Source organism: Monodelphis domestica, chromosome 4, assembly GCF_027887165.1.
Source record: "Monodelphis domestica isolate mMonDom1 chromosome 4, mMonDom1.pri, whole genome shotgun sequence".
In the NCBI taxonomy this organism is placed as follows: Eukaryota; Metazoa; Chordata; class Mammalia; order Didelphimorphia; family Didelphidae; genus Monodelphis; species Monodelphis domestica.
In genome coordinates, this window is record NC_077230.1 from 331668016 (window position 1) to 331692457 (window position 24442).

The 24442-nt window shown below is 36.2% G+C and overlaps 1 protein-coding gene across 46 annotated transcripts in view; it reads left to right on the forward strand.

The window, feature by feature from the left end:
• Positions 1-24442, forward strand: part of DLG2 (discs large MAGUK scaffold protein 2) — a 2177398-nt gene that overhangs the window by 1572407 nt on the left and 580549 nt on the right. Inside the window, exon 10 of one of the 46 annotated variants that reach the window (XM_056825216.1) lies at positions 1863-3174. The exons of the other annotated variants lie outside the window; for them this stretch is intronic. Coding sequence (XP_056681194.1) covers positions 1863-1890 — 28 coding nt within the window. The 3' untranslated portion in view covers positions 1891-3174. Of the gene's footprint in view, positions 1-1862; positions 3175-24442 lie in introns of those variants that run through there. 46 annotated transcript variants of the gene reach the window in all.

Below are 24442 nucleotides of genomic sequence, written 5' to 3' on the forward strand. Positions count from 1 at the left end.
AATTTGCACTTGAAGGACAGGTAGCATGTTAGCAGTTGGAAAAGGGAAAGTAGAAAGTGCATGCCAAGTATGGGGAATAGTTCAAAGAAAGTTATAGATCTGGGGAATTCAGATAGTTTAACGAATATCTGAAAGCAGATTTTGGTAGAACGTAGATTATGGAAAGGGGAGTAGAATGAGATGAGGCAAGAAACGTATATTAGAGACAGGAAATAGGGAACTTTGAATGTTGGACTAAGGGGTTATTTGGCAAGCAACAGGGAACTACTGGTTGGCTTTGGAAGGGTTTCATGGTGAAGGGATTCATGATCAAGGTATACATTAAAAAGATTCATCTTGGTTGGATGGCTAAGCAGTTTGAAAGCCAGATGTAGATATAGGAGAACCTGGGCTCAAATCTATCCTCAGACACTTTGTAGATATGTGACCTTGGGTAAATCACTTAACCCCCATTGCCCAGTCTTGACTACCCTTATTCCTTGGAATCAATATGAAGTATTGATTCTAAAATGAAAAATAAGGGTCTTTTAAAAATAAAGGTTTATCTTACAAATGCGTGGTGAAAAGATTGGAAATATAGAGAGAATGGAATCAAGAAGATTGATTATAAGTTTTATAATAGTTACAGACAAGAAGTATGAGGGTAGTAGAAATGAGCATTCTAAGAAGGGAACAAATAAGAGAAATATTGTATTATTGATGGGATTTGGTATCCAGCTAAAATAGTAGGCCAATTTAATTGGAATGAATAGTGATCAGAGGAGTCAAAGGACACAATGCTAATAAAGTAGATTGAAGCCAGATAGTGAGGGATTTTCAATATCAAGCTGAAGATTCTGAAATTTATCCTTGATATAGTAGGTAGAAACTGAAGATTTTTTGAGCACAGTAGTGACATAGTCAGACCTGTGGCTAAGGAATATGAGTTAGACAAATATTTGGAAGATAGATTGGAGAAGAGAGAATGGAAGTAAGAAGGAATCTAGTTAGGAGATTTTTATGGTAGCCCAGAAGAGAGGTGATGAAGCTTTGATCTAGTGTGGGAGCCATGTGAGTAGAAAAAAGGAATCCACATGTGGTGGCAGAATTACTATAATATGGCAATTAAGTAGATGTAAGGATTGAAGGAGAGAAAAATAAGACCCAAAGAAGAGATGAATAATTATTAACCATAATAGCTAATATTTACATAGTAGTATGTGCCAAGCACTAGACTAAGCACTTTACAGTTATTATCTCAATTGATCCTCACAAACCTGAGAAATAAATGCTATTTCAATCCCCATTTTACAGATGAAGAAACTGAGCCAAAAAGAGGTTAAGCAACTGATCCAAAATCACACAGCTAGTGCCTGAAGTAGACAACTCAGGTCTTCCTGACAAGACCCATTACTTTATCTTCTAGACCATCTAGCTACCCTAAAGTACCTGAAGTGAAATTTCAGGTCTTCCCAACTTTCAGTCAAATGGTCTCTCTATTATCTGAGTTGCACCATAAGATGGTAGTTTGAAGGGATGGAGTCTGTATATTTGGAATAATATAAGACATGTCTAGAACCCCAAAACATTTCTTCCTCTTCTTTCAGGGAAAAGGGTAGGATTTTGAGAAACCAGAGCTCTTTCCTCAGGCATTAGATCCCAGGCCTCCCTGATTTCTTCCTGAATATTCTGACTCTGCTCAAGTCTCTCTTCCCAGCCAGGATGGTGAGATATTCCTCTGGCTAATAGCTTTTTCTGGATCTGCTTCTTGTTATCAAGCTTTGCCCTGAACCCTTAAAGAAAGGTTTCACAAAGGTCATCTCTCCATCAGGATGGATACCTGTTTCATAAGAATGTCCTCCACTATTTTCACCTTCCTATAGAGCTGGAATGGACCACCTTTCTGCTTAGAAGACAGTAGAATGCCAGGGGGATCCCAGAAGACTGGAAGGAATGTTGAAAGTGGAATTCAAGATCCAGATTCAAATCCTGACTCTGCTACTTACTACCTCTATGACCTTGGACAAGCCACTTTGTAATTACAGGAAAGAGTTGGATTCTATGATCTGTTAGCTCAAAATCCTCTGTTCACATTAAGAAAAAGAAGTTGAATGCATAGACATTAACTGAATGTTTCCTGGTCTCCAGACGTAGCTAACTTCTACTATGTCTCTTTGGAAATGTTAAATTATACTACCTTAAGATCAGACTTTTCCACTTACTTCATGGGCATAATACCTCTGCATTTAATTCTCCAATACCCATTAATTGCTCAAATGGTCCATTACCTTGTAACACAGCTGTAATTCTCCAACAGGTTTGGTACCTTTTAAGCCCTTCTTGGTCATGTATTCTGCCCAACTCTTGACTCAGTTGATTTACTTGGTTGGGTTTATTACTAAACTGTTCATTTAATTTCATGACCAGTGAAGGGCTCAGAGAAGATTCTTCAGAAGCCCTACATCTATCATCACCCCCTCCCCTTTTTTTGGAGCCAAGGGCGATTAGCTACATTTCCCACTTCTTTGAATAATTAATTTAATTAGGGTTTCCAATGGATCCATTTTATAGGGCACAAATGACACATGGAGCTACTGGATTGCTGTATGGCTGGCCAATTCTTTGTTTTAGTTTGTCAAATGTTTCAGAGGAAGGCTTTAGAAATAAGTCCAAGAGTGATTGACTCAGCAATTATCATCCCCAGGGAAATTGATATATTTAATACCCCAGCCAATAATTTATATAGCAAATACAGCAATTAGTTACTCCTATCACTTTTTGCCTAGTTTAATGGAATCTAAAAGTTTCTTCTTATCAGGTTAATACCTTTGGGAATTGTCACTGAATTAAAGACAGCTAATATAGTATAACAGTATAAATTAAAATAGTATGGCATAACAGAAATAAACATTGAGACCTCTGTTTGAATCCCAGTTTGACTACTTTCTTAGCTGTGTCACTATCAGTAAAGGATTTCCCATCCCTATCCTTCTCCTTCTCCCTTTGTAAAATGAGGGTGGCTATATTAGATGATCTGTGCAGTCATTTGTATGTCTAATGAGTTGTGATTCTGTCTATGATTCACAGAATTATAAGAAATTTTCTATATAAATATGGCCGACTGTTGTTGTTGTCATGTTGTGATGTGAAAATGTTGGTGTGAAAAATCAGTGCTCAATAAATAAAAATGAACCAGAGAGAACTTTTCTGTAACATTTTTAGAAGAGATTGCTCTCAGTTTCCCGTCATGTAGAGATTGTTTATCAGAATAAGCAAAGTGGCCATAATCCAGGACCTTCTGCCCAGGCTTTAGATTATTTCATACACTAACTCTATTGGGATAACTCCACATTGAGCCCTTGGCTGCTACATATCAATGATCCGTATGTGATGCTCCAGCCAAATATCAGTTTTGGTCCTGTACTTTGGGGTTTGGCTCCATTCTGCATTTGGCTTCTGATCTTGTCTCCAAATGGGCATTGTCAGCCCTTAGTCCTGAACTGAAGCCTTTGTAGCAATAGACACCTGGGGATGCCTAATTGAAACTGGATGAGTAGAAAGAGATACAAGTAGGTTTGCCCAATGAACAGATTCTCTTTGAGCTATAGCTGTATGATCACAAGTCAGTTTGTCTCTGCTCCAATCAGAAATGGGACTAGTTCTCCATTATTAATACTAATGTTCATCTACAGTGTGTCAAAAGATAGGAAACACAAGAACTCATGAAATTTAGGCATTGCAAAAGACCTTGGAAATCTTGCCTCAATTGCCTTGCCTCAATTAGGAAGCTCTTCAAAAGCCCCTCTAACTAGTGGTCATCCAGCTTCTACTTGGAGACTAACAGTGACTAGGATTTTGCCATTTCTTAAAATAGCCCAATATGTTTTCTGAAAGTCAATTGCTAAGTCATTCTCTCCTATAGTCTTCAGAAATCTATTTCTCCTGTAACAAATGAAAAATGAAATGAATGAGAAAAAGTTTCAATCTTCTGAGCATATCAGTTTATTAAGCAATGCATGGAAATTGCCTAACAAATCAAGACCAAACCCCTTCCTCATCTTAGGTTGGACCCTGAATACTGACAGACTTTTATGAATTAAAACAATCAAATAAGACCAATTAATTAATGGGAAAGTACAGCATTGGGTGATCTGATTTCTAACTGTATAAAAGATGAGAGATTTTCCAAGTTGGGAAAAAAGTGAACAGGTTCTTTTCTATGAATTCAAGAAAAGAGGTGCCCTACTCCTCCCTAAGTACCTGTAAACAATCAAAGGAACATGAGAACAATAACTGATTGATCAGTATGGGCCCAAACTAAATGAAGTTTTCTCACAAGACAGAATTTGGAGCAGAATTGAATAGAAAGGGAACTGAACTAGCTTCAGAGTTGAGTCATAAGATAGTGTCAGTGGGGTTCACTCAATTACCACAATTAACCACTCACTGTCCTAATCTTCAGAATTCCTTAACTTCTAACCCTGGTCATTCCATCATTGAACAAGCAGGAATACATCCATGAGTTAACTCTATGAATATTTGTAAACAAAGTTTTTGTCATTCCTAATCAGTCTCTTTTCTGATCTAAAACCACCTTTCATGTATCATAACTTTATGGTCCTTCACTGTTATGATCAATCCCCTCTTTGTATTCATTTGTCAGTGTCCTTCATAAATGATAGTACCTTAATCTGGCCCACCATATCCCAGATGTGTTCTGATAGATCACAAGGGAGAACTCATCTCCCTCACTGTGGACATTTCTCTTTTGTGAATATTGCCTAAATCTAAGTAAACTTTTGGGGGATTACCACTGTACATTAATGCATTTGCCCAGTGAAAAAGATCTTTTTCAAATACTTCTCTTACATCACTTGCCATCCTAACCAGAGGTAAATGATGTTCTACTTCTTGATCAAGACTAAGTGTTTATTCTGAGATGTGGCAGACAGAATGTAGCATAAATTACAATCTTCCCTCTTCCTCATCACTTTATCATTATTTAGACCATACTGATGAAGAAGGTGATGAACCATGAAGACATTCTATCTCTTCTATTGGATGCTTCTTCCTTCCACAGGCTCACTTATTAGCACTGGTTGGAAAACCAGGTACTTGTCTATCTGTATATCTGGCTGAAATTAATTTATATGTTCTCAAAAACATTTTTGGCATTCTTGGGTTTTCACAAGCCTATCTAGCCAAACCAAGAAGGTTGGTTATTTTCTCTCTTCTGTAATCAACCCTAAATTCCACTTCCTCCATGCAATGCTCCTTCACTATATTCTTTCCCAAAAGGATACCCTTTGCATGTCATCATATATTGTCTTGTAGTGTTATCTGTTTTTCTTCTTACAAACTTTAGACTTGTCAACAAAGAGATTGTAAATTACATACTGTATGAAATATAATTACTGTTATCATAATACACATATATTCTAAACTATGCAATACAATAAATTATATGATGCATATATATAATTTACTACATTATTATATTATAAACATTATACCATAAATGACATAGTATGTGTAAATAAGTCTACAAAGAAATTATAATTGTTACCTTTTGTTTCTCTTGTGTGCTCTACCATGAGGAAGCCAAAACTAGTTACATAACGGGCAATCAGTGAATTGTTGTTTTTAGTCATTTCAGTCATGTCCAACTCTGTAGCCTCATTTGGGATTTTCCTAGCAAAGATATTGAAATGGTTTGCGATTTCCTTTTCCAGCTCATTCTAAAAATAAGGAAACTGGGAAAACAGAGTTAGATAACAGAAAACACATATGACACATACAATAAAAAACTCATGAAGGAAATAATGTGAAAGATGACATGCTTTGATCTGTAATCCTACTCCAATAGCTCTTTTTTTGACTTTGGATAGCATTTTCACCATGAGTTCTTTGTGGTTATCTTGGAAACTTGCTTTGCTGACAATAGTTTAATCCTTCACAGTTGATCATTGTACAATACTTCTGTTTACTGTATACATTGTTGCCCTGATTCTGCTTACTTTACTGTGCATAGATTTTTTCAAGTATTGAAGAGCTATTACATGATGGAGGTCTTTCTGCTTGGTCTCAGAAGTCAGGGGAAAACATCCTAAAAAAATCCTAAAATTATAACTGTCCAAAAGTAGAGAAGCTTCCTTAAGACATAGATGATCCTCCCACCCCTGTGGCTTGTAGCAAAAACTAGATGGCTATTGATTAAATATGCTGGTATCAAGATTCCTATTCAGGTTTAGGTTGAACTAGATGGATAATCCACTGAAGTTTCTTCCCATTCAAATATTATTTCTGTAACTTTTCAAATGGCCTATCAGTTAGCTAATACAATTATTATCCTCCTCCACATTTATGTCCAAAGTAACAACATGGTTACCTGTAAAACTGGGTTCTAATAGCTTCCTCTAATTGCTAATAATAGCTAGTATTTATACAACACTTTAACAGTTGAAAAACACTTTGCAAATATTATCTCAAATTATCCTTGTGGTTTGTTCATTTCAGTTGTGTCCGATTCTTCATGACCCTATCTAAGCTTTTCTTTACAGAGGTACTGAAATGTTTTCTTCTCCAGCTCATTTTACAGATGAAGAAACTGAGGTAAATAGTGGTTAAGTGACATTCCTAGGATCACACAGCTAGTAGAAGTCTGAGATTGGATTTGAATTCAGGTCTTCCTAACTCCAGGTCCAATGCTCTATCCATTGAACCACCTTCAATCTCAGTTACCTAGGTTTGATTTTAGTAGAAAGAAAAAAACATTGACATTGGAGTCTATGTCCCTGGATAGAATCTTAGATTTGTGACATGCTCCTGAAGGATGATAGATCAATGATTAAAAATCTTCTGGGCCTCAATTTCTTCTTCCATAAAATTAAATCAAATTAAAGTTCTAAACTTGAGCATCTTTTTGAATACCACTAGGTTGCCTCCTAAAACTGTGTTCACAGTCCCTCTCCTGTTTGTACTTAAATGCCTAGCAAGTGCAATTTTATTAAAATTGCTTCTTTAAAATAGCAATTTGCATCTCTGAATTTATTTTGCACAGACCATATATCACAGAGCCACATAGCACAGTGTGTTGATAAAGTATAAATGGCCTATCCAGAAGATGAATTAGGCCCATAAAAAGTGAAAAGCAACAATTTCCCCAAAATCTAAAAGAAAAAGCTATTTAAGCCACAAAATGAGTAAAAGTATTAGATAATCAATCAGGATAAAATAATTCAAATGAATGTAGTTCTCAATATGTTTTCGTTTACAACAGACCAAATAACCAAGAGGGTTAGTAGAAAGAGACTTGGTTTGGGGACAAAAGACCTAAATTCAGCTCCCAACTCTGCTACTGACTTACAAGTCTTGCTGTATGACTGTAAGCAAGTCATTTATCCTAACTGGGTCTCAGTTTCCTCATCTGGAAAATAAGGGATCTGGATTCAGTTGTCTTTTTTTTTTTTTGCTTAAATTAATTTATTTGTTTCTTTTTTACATTAAAATACTCAGGTAACCCCCTTCCCTTCATTTAACAAGTCATTTAACAAAATGTGTGTGTGTATAAAACTATGTATTGGCTTGTTTCTACTTATCACCTCCTTCTTTGGAGGTAGACATACACAAGTCATTCCCCAAACAATATTTCTGTTGCTACATATATGCTGCTCATTCACTCTTCATTATTTCATGTAAGTCTTTCCATGTTTTTCTAAAATGAACCTGTTCGTCATTATTTGGTGTGCAGAAGTAGCCCATCACAATCATATGTCACAACTTGTCAATAGTCTTTTAAAGCTGTAAATCCTAAGCTACTTTATGATCAAGAGTATTGAACGTATGACCACTTGCCTGCCAAACCTTCAATGCCCTTCTGTTGGCACTGGAAAAAAATATACACACCTTAGCTGGCATTTAAAGCCCTTTAGAGTCTGATTCCCACTTTCCAGATCTATATTACATTATTTGATTTCCCAGTTGGCAGCCTCTCCTAATCCCTGCCATCACTACTTCAGATGCATATGCTTAGCTATTTAAATGTTGTACCCACCAAAAAGAATGTAATTTCCTTGAGGATAGGGGACTGGTTTTCATTTTTTTTTGTCATACCCCTGGTTCCAAGCATTATACTTTGAACACAGGGGATTAACAAATGTATATTAAATTGGACATGCTTGTTAGTCAAATATGCATTTATTAAGCACCTAGTATGTGCCAAGAACTATTCTAAGCACTAGTAGTAGTAGTATTAGTCTCTCGGTAACCGAGATTGACGATTGTCTTTGTGCATTTTTGTGCACAAAAACACTTGTGCATGAGGATTTAAGTGGAAAAGTCAATGCACAGAGACAGTCCCACTCTCTAGGCATTGGAAGCCTGGGTCCAGTGGCACGAAAAGTCGTTAGACCTGGAGACTTCCTCAGCTGCATTGGATGGCCATGTTGTCTTTTGTGCTCCAATATGCCCTAAGCACTCCACAGTGCTTTGCTGCATCGCCATCTCAGCCGTTGAACCTTCTTGTTGGTTTCTTCCGCCTGTTCCGCCGAACATTAGGGATACAAAATAAGGACATTAAAAAATCCCTGGTCCCAAGAAGTTCACCATCTAATAGAGAAGACAACATGCAAAGAATTATGTACAAACAATATATAGATTGAGAATAACTCAGAGGGAAAGCACTGATATTCAGGAGTTCTTGGAGTTCTTTTAGAACATGGGACTTTAACAGAGACTTGAAGGAAGGCAGAAGGCAGAGATGAGAAGAGAGATTTTTAGGCATTGTGTTTGAGGAACAGCAAAGACGTAAAGGTCAGTGAATCTCAGAGTACGTGAAGGATAGCAAGGTGTAAAAAGATTGGAAAAGTAGAAAGGGAATATATTATAAAGGATTTTAAAAGTCGGAGGATTTTGTATTTGGTCCTATAGGTAAGAGATAGGAATGAGGGTTTATTTAATGAAGGAGATCCAGTCAAGAGTTATATGGTTTCAGGAACATCAGTTTGACAGTTGAATAGAGGACAGACTGGAGAAGGGATAATACTTGAGGTAGGAAGACCAGCCAACAAACTCTTTTGTTAATCTAGGAATGAAGTGATAAGGGCATACACTAGAGTTAGTGGTAGTGTCAGAGGAGAAAAGGGAGTATAAATGAGAGATGTTACAATGATAGGAAACAATAGGATTTGACAAATGAAATGGAAATGGAAGGGAGTGAAGAGTTGAGAATGCTACCTAAATTAGGCGTCGGGGGATGGAACTATTCAACCCTGACTGGTTTGGGCTCATATAAAAACTTAATCAACTTGACACCTTAAAAACTTAAACTTGACACTTATCCCTTTTTTCAATATTGATCCATGTATTTGTTACTAGCCTAAGTAAAGATAGTGCTACAATGACTTTTTTTTTCCTCTTTCCAAATGCATGCTAAACTCTTAATGGCATCCTTTTGGGTACTACCAGGCAACCAATGTGGAATCCACTCAACTATATTGTCACCTAAACACAGCTCTTCAACTTCAACACAAGTCTATCAAACATTTCAAACTAAATATTCTGTAGAAATCTTAAATTCACATGCCTAAAACCAAACTCCTTCTCTTATCCCCAAAGCCTTACCATCTTTATAACATGTGGGTTATATCCACAACAGCTCTTATTTAACAATCTAAACCCTGTCACAAGAAAAGAAGACTATTTTCAAATGACCTGTGTTTGATGAATTCTTTAACCAAATGTTCCTAAAAACTATCCTAGAACTAATCCATTCTAAAATTTTTCCAGACATTAAAATTAAATTCACTGGCTAATAACTTGCAAGTCACATTCTCTTCCTCCTTCAATTCTCTGGAAACTTTGAAAGATCACTTATATTGGTTCAACATTATATCTGAATGTTGTTTCAATACTGTCATATATAATTCTTCTTGATCTGGTATCTTGGTTTGAATGTATCAAGGGTTTTTTGATGTCATCTCCCTATTTCCCTACTTATCTTTGATTTCACTTGATATTCATATTTGTTCTTTCCTTTCCATTTTAAAAATGATTTCTTTAGGAAGGAAAACTAGAATGTTAAATGTTAAGTAGTTTCCCCCTCCCTATGTCATGTTATCATTATTCAAGCTATCCCAAAGATCAGTTCTGTTCCTCTTATCTTTTCATTTCCCCTAATTCAGGTGAAAACAAAACATAATAAAACAACCTATCATATTGTCCTTAGTTTGAATTATAATGTATTTGGAATTAGAAATAGTGCATGAAGCTACATTTTGTGGAACATTTTGTTGCCAACTAAGGAGTACATGGGCATTTATTAATTGGCCATTAAGAACTTAATAGCAAGATGTTTTTTATGGTTCCATAAATTGTATTCATTGATTCCAAGACTCCAGAAATGTTCTTTGTGTAAGAGAAATCCATTTATGGATGCAAAGAACATTTATTGAGATGGATTGTGAACTTTAGCAATTATTCTTGTGACTTTTGTTGGTGAAACATTTTAGGCTAAAGAGAACAATACATTTATGGGAATGGGCAAAACATGACTGTTACCCTTATTATAATGGTACATCCTCAACTATTACTACTGCTATTCAGGCTTGAAGAAGGTAAACATTTCCATGTTTGTGTGTGTGTGTGTGTGTGTGTGTGTGTGTATTTAACCAAACCACACAAAAGAAACCCAACTTACTTTTTATGTTTCCCTCTTTCAAATGATATTCTAGAGAGAATACTACCTTTGAAATGAGAAAAACTGGGTCTTACTGCTACTTATCCCAGTGTCTTTCAGCAAGGAATGCACCTTCCATTTCCTTATCTATAAAATAGGAATTATAATGATGATAATATTTGCCTTATCTGCCTCTCAGGGTTGTGAAGACTACATCAAATAATACATTAGTAAGCACTTAAAAAGTATAATTTAACTTCATAGCTGTTTGACCCTGGGTAAGTCACTTAACTTTAATTGTATGGCCCCTGTCATTCTTCTGCCATAGAATCCATACTTAGTAGTATAGATTCTAAGACAGAATATAAGGGTTTTTTTAAGTATAATTTATAAAAATTGTATAAGCTTCCTTGGGGTTTAACTAAACTGTATTTCTCAAGATGTGAATATGGGTGCCATAAGAAGATGTCAGTGCTAGTGATAATTGTCTAGAATTATAAATATGTAATTAACCATATTTTAAAATACTTAAATACATCAGCAATTTTATATTAAAATGGATTCAATGCCCATTGTGTAATTTCTATCCCCCCTTTTTACTACTTTTTTACTACATATAGAAAAGAAACAAGACCTCATGCCACTTCTGACCATTTCCAAACCATGCCACCTATACACTGTTCATTTTCCAGAGCTTAAAGTCTTCCTAGGTCACCCTAGATTCTGATGGATCAGTTTTTACCTTGTTTTGAGAGAGCATTTCATGTACGTGGGTCAAGCTATGCAAAGAAATAGAGAGGGCAGGAGAACTGTTGGAAGTCAACTATTAGATAATAGAGTTGGGTGAAACATGGAGTGGATGAGCTGGAATAATGTGAGATACAATCTAGAAAGATAGTTTATAGCCAGATTGTGAAGAACTTTAAATGCCAAACAGAAGAGTTTACATTTCATCCTAGAGGCAGTCAGGAATTATTGAAATTTCTTAATCAGAGGAGTAACATCATCAGAACTATTTTTCAGGAGTATTAATTTGGCAGTAGAGAAAGAATGTATTGTAACAGGCAGAGCATATAGGCAGGGAGACCAGTTAGGAGACTTTTATAATGGTTTAGCTCTTAAGTAATGAGAGCCTGAGCTAATCTCATGGCTGTAGAAGTAAAAAATGAGGACATTTATGAAGGTACATACACCATCAGGACTTGGCAACTCACTGATTTCCTGAAATACATGGAAATTCAAAAATGATTTAGGTTGAGACCATGGAATGAGCATGGTGGTACCCTTCAGCAGAAAAGGGGAGGTCTTTAAGAGCAATGGGTTTAGGGAGGGGGAAAAAAAGATTATGAGATCTGTTTGAGTTTGATATGCCTCTGGTTCATCCAAATGGTGATATCTATCAAGCAGTTAGTGATGACTAAAAGTCAGGAGAGAGATGAGGCCAGATATATAGATTTCAGTCATATACCTAACGATACAAGTGAACCCATGGCAACCCAAAGTATAAAGGGAAGGAAAGGAGGGATCAGGACAGAGCTGTAGTGTGTGCCCATGGATAATTAATGGAAAATGGATCATGCCAATTCAATGTCAGTTAGGAAAGAAGTATCCAGTGGAATGCTATAAGAATTGGAAACTATTCCATTTTGTCATGTTTGTCTATGACTTGCATCAGAGCATCATAGATTTAGAATGAAAAAAGATTTCAAAGGTCATCTAGTTCAGCCACCTTATTTTACAGATAAGGAACTGAGACCCCGAATGCTGCAATGATTTGTCCAAGGACATGTAGTCAATGACAGAGCAGAGATTTGAACCAAGTCCTCTACTTACCAATCCAGTATCCTTTTCACTATGCCACATATGGAAGATACTATGTTGGGAAGGAAGAGCTGTAAGCTTAAAAATTAATATATAATAACTCCAAGTATTATATATTATAAAGTTTATTATCTAACAAAATGGAACCATGTGACTAAGTTTTTCTACCTGCTCAAAAAATACCATGTCCACAGGAAGAGAAGAGAGCTAGATCAGGAACCTCACTCAATTTATCTCCTGTCTACATCAGCATGTACTGCTAGGAAGTCAGTGGGCTCCTGGGAATCATAGTTTTTAGGGTAATAGATTTCTAATTACACAGATCTAACCTACTGAATGGTAGAGCCAGGAATGAAAAAGAAAAGCTCTTAAAAGATTCAAGTCCCATAATTTAATCTAATATTTGTGTCCAAAAACTATAAAGATGGGAACAGCATAGTTAGTAATTTTTCTGTAAAAGATCTGGGAGTTTCAGTGAATTACAAGCATAGTATGATTCAACAGTGTGAAATAATAGCTTAAAAATGTAAAGAGATACTGGCCGTTTGTTGTTGTTCAGTCATGTCCATTTAGGAATTTCATGGCAAAGATACTAGAGTAGTTTGCCATTTCCTTCTCCAGATCATTTTACAGATGAGACAAACACGTCTGAGTGACTTGCCTATGGTCATACAATTAATAAGTGTTTGAAACTCGATTTGAACTCAGAAAGATGAGTCTTCCTGATTCTAAGCCCTGTGCTCTATCCTCTGAGGCAACTAGGTGCCCTATTCTGGGCATATCTTCAATAATAAGGAAGTAATGATTCCTCTATACTCTGACCTAAAGAGCATTGCCAGGATAGTATCAGAAACATCCAAAGAGATTAGACTATTCAGAAAGACTCTTGAGCGGTGATCTTCATTGCAAACTTTTAAAGTGAAATTAAGAGTGAGTGCTGAAAAAGGACATTGGTTTGACCAATAAAAGGATTGCTGGTGAACTTGAAGAGAGCAGTTCCAGTGCAATTCTTGGAGTAGAAACCAACTTGTTAAAACCTGGGGAGTGAGTGGCGTGTGAGGAAATGGTGCCTCATTTCCTTCATCTGTAAAATTGGGACTATTAATATTTGCCTACTTAGTTCTGAGAATTGCTATGAGGATCATTGAAATCTGGTAAAACTCTTTGTATCTGCAAAGTGCTATATAAACATGAATTATTATTATAATGTGAACTTAATGTGAATTAGAGAGAAAGCAACCCTAAAATGGTCATGTGAAGTTAATGGGATATGTGATTAAGCTTACAAAAAAAATATTATTCCCCCTGCTGTTTCAACAAGGCATTTACCTACTTATAATGGAGGATAGTTTTAAGCAGATAACCAAGTTTTCAAATATAATTACTTCCAACAGATTCCTAATTGAGCAACGATAGAATGCAAAGCATTTTGATAGGATACTAAAAGAGAGAATTTAAATAAGGGGCAGATCCCTAACTTCATGGAGTATATAGTTTAATATAACATAGTCTAACATAAGAAACTGATCCCATTTTACAAATGCGAAACAAGAGGTTCCATTTTCTCATCTTCCACTGACTTTTCCCATATCCTGAAAAGAGAACTCCAATAAAAAGTATTACATGTTAATGTACTAGAGTTATGTTATAAAGATTTATAAGCATTAAAGAGAAACAGATAGAGGGAGAGAGATAGGTCTCAGTTTTTCTAACTTTAGGCATAAGTCAGATTCTCCATTTATCTGGCTCAAGTGGGGGCTTGCCAGAGATCAGGAGATAAAGAAAAGCTCAGAGACAGAGAAAAACACCAACCCAAAGACAGGTACAAAAGCCAAGAGAGCAACTCCACTTCCCACCCTTGCTTTTCAAACCCTTTCCCTCCTCTCGTCCCTTTCCTTTGCCAATGGCATCAGACATGACTTGTGATTCTGTGACTCCTGTGTTCCACCACTGGGATGCTGCAGGATGGAGGTATTTTATACTTTACACAATCATCCAATCTGATTCTTTGGAAGACCAGCATTTTAGGTCTCCCCACCCTTGGAGATTAACATGTTGACTTCCCCCATGAATCATTCCACATATTGAGTCTATACATTTAGGATTTTCTCACCAGTGAATATAAGAGCACAAAAGATATAGTACATTTCATGGAGGAGGTTACTACAATTTTGGGAAGAAAAGAAAGAGGAGAGAAAGAAAAATAATTGATCGGCACATTGAAAAAGAGCCACTTAGGAGCTTCTCCTTTGACTTAAGTGTTTACAATCAGGATAAACAGAGGACTCAAATTCCCCTCCGTTCAGTTCATTATATCCAAAAGTTCACTCTGAATTTCCTGATGTAGTGTTTAATTTCTGCAAGCATCCTTACAACATCTTCTCCAGAATATCTTTTTTCCTGGTCTAGGGTATTGGGAATTATCTTTTTCCTAAAATTTCTTTACTTTTAGGATAACTACACAATGTCCTGCCTCTACAGGAGGATATATATCAACAATAGAATTGACACAGGATGTGTGACTATGCTATAAATTATATGAATCAATTCTCCCAAAAACAAGAGGAGAGAGAAAAATTAAATTTAAAATATATATTAAAATCATATATCTACACAAATGATACCACTCTCCTTGTATCTGGACATGAGAGTAAATCTAATGCCTTTACTGTGTGGTATTCTTCAGATATTAAAAGATGGCAATCTTGTCCCCCACTCCAAATCAATTCTTTTCCAGGATCAATATTCCTAATTCTTTCAATTGATCATCATATGGAATCTCTAGCCCCATCACCATCTTAGTTGTCTTTATGTTGGTACAACAATTTGTCAAACTTTCCCACCTGGAACTAGGAGCATGCTGTTAAATGTTTAACAGCTAGCTTTTGGAGGGGACAGTGTACCTCTTATTTGTATCGCCATCATTTCATCATTTTCTTAGGTCTAGAAATAAAAAAAAAATTATTAATAAAGCCCTGATCTGTAACTTGGCAATTAGAGGTATAAATGTTCACAGTAAAAAATTAATAGGAGATCCTAGGTTCAAATCTAGCCTCAGACACTTCCTAGATGTGTGATCCTGGGCAAGTCACTTAACACCCCCTCCCCCATTGCCTAGCCCTTACCATTCTTATGCCTTAGAATCAATCCAAATTATTAATTCAAAGATGGAAGTAAGGATTTTAACAAAAAATTAAAAAGAAATAATACATAATATTTATTCTAAAATCAAAGTTAAGGATTTTTTTTCATCATCAATTAACTAGAGAGCAGGTTAGAGCTGGTTCCAGCAGACCCTTGCCTAGAACTAAATATAATAATTCATATGTGGGCTTATCTGGACAGAGTGGAACAAAATTACCACTTCCTTCAGTTTGGACATCATACCTTTATCACTGAAGCCTAAGATCTTCATGGAATTTTGACTGACATGTTATTTCTTTAGCTAGACTTCCTACTTTTTAACATGGGATGCTAAAAAGCCATTTCCCCATCTTCAAATTGAACAGCTTTTTATCTTAAGCCAAGCAGAAAACTTTACATATATCTCTTTTAAAGTCCATCTAACTAGGTTTGGTTCATTGTTCTAGCTTTTCAAAATCGTATTGAATCCTAACTCTGTTGTCTAATGTATCAGCTATCATTCTCAGCTTTATTTCATTTCTATATACAATATGCATGCTCTCGAGAGGAGCAGAACCAGGAAAACATTGTACACAGAGACTGATACATTGTGGTACAATCGAAGGTGATGGACTTCTCCATTAGTATCAATGCAATCCCTGAACAATCTGCAGGGATCTAAAAAAAAAATACTACCCACAAGCAGAGGATAAACTGTGGGAGTAAAAACACCGCTGAAAAGCAACTGCTTGACTACAGGGTTGGAGGAGATAAGACTGAGGAGAGACTCTAAATGAACACTATAATGCAAACTCCAACAACAGGGAAATGGGTTCGAGTCAAGAACACATGTGATAACCAGTGGAATCATGCGTCGGCTATGGGAGAGGGAAAGGCGGGGGGGGGGAGGGGGGGGAAGGAAAAGAAAACAATCTTTGTTTCCAGTGAATAATGTATGAAAACGACCAAATAAAATAATATTAAAATTAAAAAAAAAAATAATCAGAGAGATGCAAATCAAAACAACTCTGAGGTATCACCTCACACCTAGCACATAAAATGTCTAACATGACAGCAAAGGAAATTAATGAATGCTGGAGGGGATGTGGCAAAGTAGGGATATTAATTCACTGCTGGTGGGGTTGTGAAGTGATCCAACCATTCTGGAGGGCAATCTGGAATTATGCCCAAAGGGCAATAAAAGACTATCTGCCCTTTGATCCAGCCATAGCACTGCTGGGCTTGTACCCCAAAGAGATAATAAGGAAAAAGACTTGTACAAGAATATTCATATTCATTCATATTCATAACTCCTTGTGGTGGCCAAAAATTGGAAAATGAGGGGATGACCTCCAATTGGAGAATGGCTGAACAAATTGTGGTATATGTTGGTGATGGGATACCATTGTGCTAAAAGTAATAATAAAGTGGAGGAATTCCATAAAGACTGGAACAACCTCCAGGAAGTGATGTAGAGTGAAAGGAGCAGAACTAGGAAAACATTGTACACAGAGACTGATACACTGTGGCACAATTGAATGTAATGGACTTCTCCATTAATGGCTTTACAATGTCCCTGAACAATCTGCAGGGATCTAGAAGAAAAAACACTATCCACAAGCAGAGGACAAACTGTGGGAGTAAAAACACGGAGGAAAAGCAACTGCTTGACTACAGGAGTTGAGGGGACATGTCTGAGGAGAGACTCTAAATGAACACTCTAATGCAAATACCAACAACATGGAAATGGGTTTGAATCAAGAACACATGTGATACCTAGTGGAATCAAGTGTCGGCTATGGAATAGGTGGGGTGGGGTGGAGGAAAAGAAAATGATCTTTGTCTCCAATGAATAATGTTCAGAAATGACCAAATAAAATAATGTTTTAAAAAAAAGAAATTAAATTAAAATAGTACCAGGAAAAAAAAAACAATATGCATGCTCTCTTTGCCTTTGAAGAATTCATGGATAAAACTCTTAAATAGTATCAAGCTAACTTGTATCCTGCTCTTTGGGAAATCAGTCAACGAGCATAATGGGCTTGAATTGCATTGTTTTGATACATTTAGACAGGGACTGTGAGCATACAGGATTGTTTTCATGGGCCATGCACACATATAGCTAGAGATGGAAATAGAAAGAGACCACTTAATTCCAAAGTAATGAGTCTGAAAGCAAAGTTGGCACTTAAGTCTTTCTTCCTTCCCTTGCCCTTTTTGTATAAGAGGAAGAAGGTTCTAATTAGTCCTTCATATTCACCAAATTGAAGATCTTAGCATAATAGAAGTTGTAAAAAAGATATTAATATGGGAGCAGTGAGGGAATGGGGGAACATCACATGTATTGGCAAGATGGGAATCGCTACACTAGCCATTATGAAGTATTCCTTGACTGCATAGTTCATGTTGGGGAGACAGCTATCACAGATTAAGAAGAGGATCAGAGTCTAGCATCAGAAGACCTGATTTCAAATCCCCACCACTACTTCCTCAGATTATTGTAGACCATATGAGCTTAGGTGTCTTACACAGTTTTTCAGAATCTCAATTTAGTCATGTATAACATTCTAACCTTTAAGCTCCTTGGGTTCTTCTAAGCCTTAAAGCACATGATGCATAAAAAACATCTTGTGAGCTATGTATACTACCTTCACAATCAGCACCAAGAATTAACTGCATTTTCGAAAACAATTCTCTTTGGCACCAATTTATCAGCTCGTGCCTCACGAAAACATCCTTGTTCATTTTCCGTGATAACTCCTCAGTGTAGGATATATATTTAAGCACATGATGATTGGTAATGGGAGCTGTACTATTTAATCTTCTCCTATCAAAACAAATATGTTCTTCCATATATTTATGTCTCTTGGTGAGTGTATTAAAATAAAAATTTAGACCATAGTAGCTGCATTATGCTTCATCCATATATCCATCCTCTTCTGAGCAAAGATTAAAAGAACAAAATAAGTTCAGCTTATTTTGAATAAGAAAAAAAAAGAAATTGATGAGACATGAGGTTAGTCTATAAATATTTGAAGGGCACTAACCCCAGGGAGAGAGAAGATTTATTTAGCCTGGTGGAAGCAGATAGCTTTCATTACAAGTATGTAACAGTGATGGGAAGAAATTAAGTCAGAGAAAATGTAAGTTGGATATTGGAAAGTTTTACCTAAAAGATTCATATGATTCTGAAATAGCTTCTCTAGAAAAGTGGTAAAAATTCTATCTATCTTCAAAATTTGTACAGGATTCAGAAATTGAATATAACAGTTTGATATCTAGGAGAAGCACAGTGGAGTGTCTAGAGAACCAAATTAAGTGATAAAAATCCTGGGTTTTGAGATCTAGCTCTATCACATGATCCATGTAATTAGTGTTTTAGGCAGCTGATTCCATCTATCCAAGGCTCAGCTTACTCATCAATGAAATGGAATGAACAATATTTTTATATTGTGTCTATATTGTGGTATGTATCTGTTTCATGGTCTATAATTTGGGTAAAGATATAGTTTAATCTAAGAAATAGGACTTGAATCCTATTCATCCTGACTTGAGGTCACCTCTCTTCCCACTATAGCAGTGATTTCAAACTCAAATAGAAATGAGGACCATTACACTACAGATAAGAATCCCTAAAGAGAGCCTAATGACTTGGAAAATCATATTAATGTTATTTATGTTCTATTGGTTTTTATTTATTTTGTCAAATATTTTCCAATTATATTTTTATCTGACTCCTTCCAGACTCAAGCAATGTTAGGGTCCAACAAGCCAAGTATTTGACATCTTGATGCTACATCTTGCTATGTCTCTGCAAGAAAATAATTATGAAGAAGTAGACTTAGAGAAGCAGGTGAAAGCCAATTTGTAAGAGGCCTGAGATGTCACTCTGAGCAGTTCATGTTCATCCTAGAGGCAACTGCAATCTACTGAAGACTCTTAAGAATAATAGCTTACCTTTATATAGAACTTTAAAGTTGGCAGAACAAATATATATATATACACACACATATATATATATATCATCTCCTTGGTCCTCACAGGAACACTATGAGGGGTGGATTCTACTATCCTGTCTTACACTTAAGGAAACTGAGTCAGAAAAACATAAGTGATTTATTTAATCACACAGTTGTAGAAGATCAGCAACAGGATTCATATTCAGATCTTCCTGTCTCCAAGTCCAACATTCTAGCTACTACTAGGAGAGAAGTATTAGATGGGCTTCAGGGAGATTATGTTGGTATTTCTGTGAAGGTTAAATGTAAGATTAAACAAGGTGATATATGTAGAGTTGCTTCATAACAAACAAACACCACATTAGCAGTTATCATTATGCTTTCAGAGCATTTTAATGAATGACTCACAAAGTCGTTACTCAATCTCTTGTCTATTTAATAATTTGGCATAAATAGGATTGTAGAATTATGGATTTAGAGTCAGAAGGAACCTTAAAGATCATTTAGTCCCTTTATTGTACAGATGAGGCAAATGAAGCTAAGCAAGGTTAAGGGATTTGCCCAATATCGTAGAGACAATAAGTAATAGAACTGGAATTCGAACCCTGGTCCCCAAACTCCCAATTTAATAATCTTTTGTCTATACCACATTTCTTCTACAAACTGTCTATTTTCAGGTGCAGATTATTGATTAAAGCTAGAGAGTATGTGAGAGTAATCATGGCAAGACCTATAATTTCATTAATATGAAGAAAACCTGGATGAGAAAATTCTCTACCATTCCAAGTTGGCACATGATCTGCAACTTAGTCTTAGAAAGGTACCCAGAACACTGAAAAGCTTAATAAGTTGTCCAGGATAAAATTATACCATTATACAATAGAGTCAGGACTTGAACTCAGATCTTCTAAAACTAGCTGGTTAGTTTTATCCTTGTAAAAGAGGATTTTAAGAAGTGACAAAATGGATCTTCAAGAAACAGCAAGAGATGGGGGCAGCTGGGTAGCTCAGTGGATTGAGAGCCGGCCTAGAGAGGGGAGGTCCTAGGTTCAAATCTGGCCTCAGCCACTTCCCAGCTGTGTGACCCTGGGCAAGTCACTTGACCCCCATTGCCTAGCCCTTACCACTCTTCTGCCTTGGAGCCAATACATAGTATTGACTCCAAGACAGAAGGTAAGGGTTAAAAAAAAAAAGAAACAGCAAGAGATTTGGAATTTTGGTGAACCACAACAATCAACCAGATGGAGGCAAGGTTCCATGAAGGGGGAAGTTGGGAAACGCAGCTGCTTGAACTCCTGTCTCTGGCTATTGAAGGGAAGGTTGGAAAAACAAACTCTCTTTGGGCATTGCCTATTCAGGTGACTGAGTGCTGAGGAGACCTTTGGCTTTAATTCAGGAGAAACCTTGTTAGCTTCTTGCTGTCAACATCTCTCTAGGAAAACTAACTGTGTTTTTTAAATTCAAATCTATATCTCAATCTTCAATCAACAGGGATAAGGTATAAGATTAGGGAAACCTATTTTCCTCTTACCCTCTCCCATCTCCCTACCTCCTTTACCTTAAAGAATAAAACCTCTGAGTTAAAAGATTTGAGGGTGAGAAATCGTTATTAAAAGAAACCTTCAACCTTACCATTCTGAGAAGAGCATTCAGATCAGTTGAGAAGAGAACAGGAAGTGATATGGGGGGAGGAGTACAAGATTCAGTCTTTCCTCTAGCTTGCTTCCTAGTGTCTCTGTCCTACTACACTATATAAGAGAATCTATTACACTTTCTACTGTGTCATGATGTTTTTCTCATGCTAAAAATTATTAATGGCAAAATAAAAAAAATCTAGAAACTTATTTACTTTTATTAAAAATACAATTTTGGATTTTTTTTTTGAAAGGATACTTATTGTGATCGTTTGCTGGGATGTCATCCAAGATGTTAGGAAGAGGAGACCTATGCAGACAACTGTCCTCACCTTCCCTGATGTGAATGTTGATCTATAGGTAGCATCCCAAAGTGTCTGTAATGGCCCTTTACTACAGCACTGCAAAGTAGGCACCACAATTACTGATATCCCCATCCTAAAGAGAGGAATATAAGGACCAGAAAGAGAAAATTATTTGCACATGATGCCCCCCCCCACCTGTAAACATCAGAGGTGGGATTCAGCCCCAGGACTCTCCTCGCTTTGCATCCAGTACTCTGTCCACTACACAGCACTTCTCCCCTCACTTTCCAAAGATGAAAAAGGGATGGCATAAGGCAAAATTGAGACCCTTTAACTTTACTTTTAAAAAAAAACCAAACCCTTCGTTTCTGTCTTAGAATCAATATTAAGTATTGGTTCCAAGGCAGAAGAACAATAGGGCTAAGTGACTTGTCCACAGTCACAGAGCTAGGACGTGTCTGAGATAGGATTTAAACCCAAATCTTTCTGATTCTGGTCCCCAAACTGTGCACTATGATATCACCTAGCTTAGATATGGAAGAATTTTTAAAGGTCGTGAAGACCAACTCCAGTGATAAAACTGAAACCCAGAGAAATAAAGGGATTTTCCCAAAATCACATTGCAGCAAAGGCAGGATCCAAACCTGGACTTTCAGGATCCAAATTTATATACTTTTGGCAACCATTGTATTCCTTTCTTTCTTTTTTTTTTTAATCCTTACATTCCATCTTAGAATCAATACTAAGGAAAGTAGTAACATCTAGGCGATGAGAGTTAAGTGACTTCAAAAGGTCATACAACTAGGAAGGGTTTGAGGTCAAATTTGAACCCATAACCTTCCATCTCCAGACCTGGTTCTCTATCCACTGAGCCACACAGTTGCGCCTATACCTTTTCAAGGTAGCTGGAATATTACCATGGTTCAAAAGATTTATGACTTCTTTAGTGAGTATACTTCCTATAATAATACAAACTGTCTTAACAGACTTTAAACCCCTTCTCTAACATTCCTAAAAAGGGATCGCCTATTGAAATACCTCTAGCAAATAGAAACCTCATTACCTCGGGTGTCCATGTTTTTAAAAAAAGTGCTGTGTTTCAGTGAAAAATCAGAGGAGCCCCTGAGTACAGTTTACCACAGAAGAGGTTAAAAAGAGATATTCTTTAAAGTAAATGGAATTTGGAAAAGTCTACTTTCTTGTTGTTATCTGTTAATATTATAATAACCTCTTTGGTTACCATCTCAGGGAAGAAAGAGGAGTGGGAGGGAGAGTGGGAAGAAGGGAGAGGATTTAGACCTCAAAGAAAATTTGAATGAATGTTAAAAAATTGTTTTTAGGAGTGCAGTTGGGTGACTCAGTGGATTAAGAGCCAAGTCTGGAGACAGGAGGCCCTAGGTTCAAATCTGGCGTCAGACACTTCTTAGCTGTGTGACCCTGAGCAAGTCACTTAACCCCCATTGCCTAGCTCTTACTGCTTTTCTGATTTGGAATCAATACATGGTATTGATTCTAAGATGGAAGCTAAGGGTTTAAAAAATTGTTTTTACATGTAATTGGGGGAAATAAAATACTATTTAAAAATTTAAAAATTAATAAATAAAAATGAGCCAAAAAACCATAATAATATCTGCTCCTAAAGCAGTGAACCTCCCTATATGTTCTTCTTAACTCCACACAACTCTAAAATACTTGTCTTAAGCTATTAGCATTTGAGGTGGGAGAGGGGAAGAAGAGAAAATAGTATTTATTTCTAGGTTTAGGATTCTATGTAATATACATATAAAATATATATACATATATATGTCTCCTTCAATTTCCTGTTACTTGCCCTAATATCTAATTATTATGCAAGTTCTGAATTCATATGAGATCCTTGTGCAATCACATCAGTCTCTTTAGATGTCTTCCATTTTATTCACTGAGATCATTTGCAAGCATACGAGCACCTCAAATTGTACTAGCATTTGCAAATATTTGACCATTTTTTTCTTTTAGCTGCTCCTACTCCTTCAAGGCTGTCTTTCTTTTTTTTTTTAATTTAGAAGTGAAATCTTGTCTCCCTTTTCTCTGAACATTTTGAAGTGTATTCTTCACTTCCCTTCTTTCTCAGTTGAAGCACAAGCATGATTCTTTTTTTTCTTTGGTATTAAGAGACTTGTTTGTTTCAATGCCAAAGGTGAAAATCCCTTTGGTCGCTGGTGTCAAATAATCAATGATACAATTAATGGTATTAATGATAATGTCTCAAACAAATAATAATATAGCTTACCCTAAAATATGGTGATCTACAATTAGATTAGATGGAGGCTATCTAGGATTGATTAATGACGTTTTGAAAGATGTTCAACATTCGAAGATAGAAAAGCATGTCAGAGCTGGGTCAAATGAATAAGAAATAAGTATGATTTTGACATTCCCAAGAACTGTTCAATTTAAGAAATAGACAGTAAGGCCCATGAAGGCAAGGACTATATGTTATTTATTTTCATAACTTCTTCAGGTTTTAACAATGTGTTCTCTGTATTGTATATACTTAATAAATCTTTAATGAATTGCATAAAACCAAACCAAAAGAAATGTTTTACTACTGATTTCTCCTTGAGCTTTCTATTCGCATAATATTGTGAAAAACTAATTAGAGGATGCCCTGAGGTAAAATCTTGCCTCTAGAATTAATCCTCATCTACCTTTTCTCTTCTTTTTTTTTAAACCAAAGTAAATATGTTCATACCATCTCTGGTAAAACTCATTTTAAAATTCCATTTCTTCATGTGAACACAGCAAAACTCTCCAGTGAATATCGTTCCCATCGTTTTATGCCCAACTGCATTAATAGTCTTCAGCCTTAGGTAAAATAGCAGTGGATAGAGAGAGCAGTATTACAAGCTCTCTCATGTCCTGCCAGTCCTTACTGTTTAGATCTAACAGCTCCCTACATTTTAT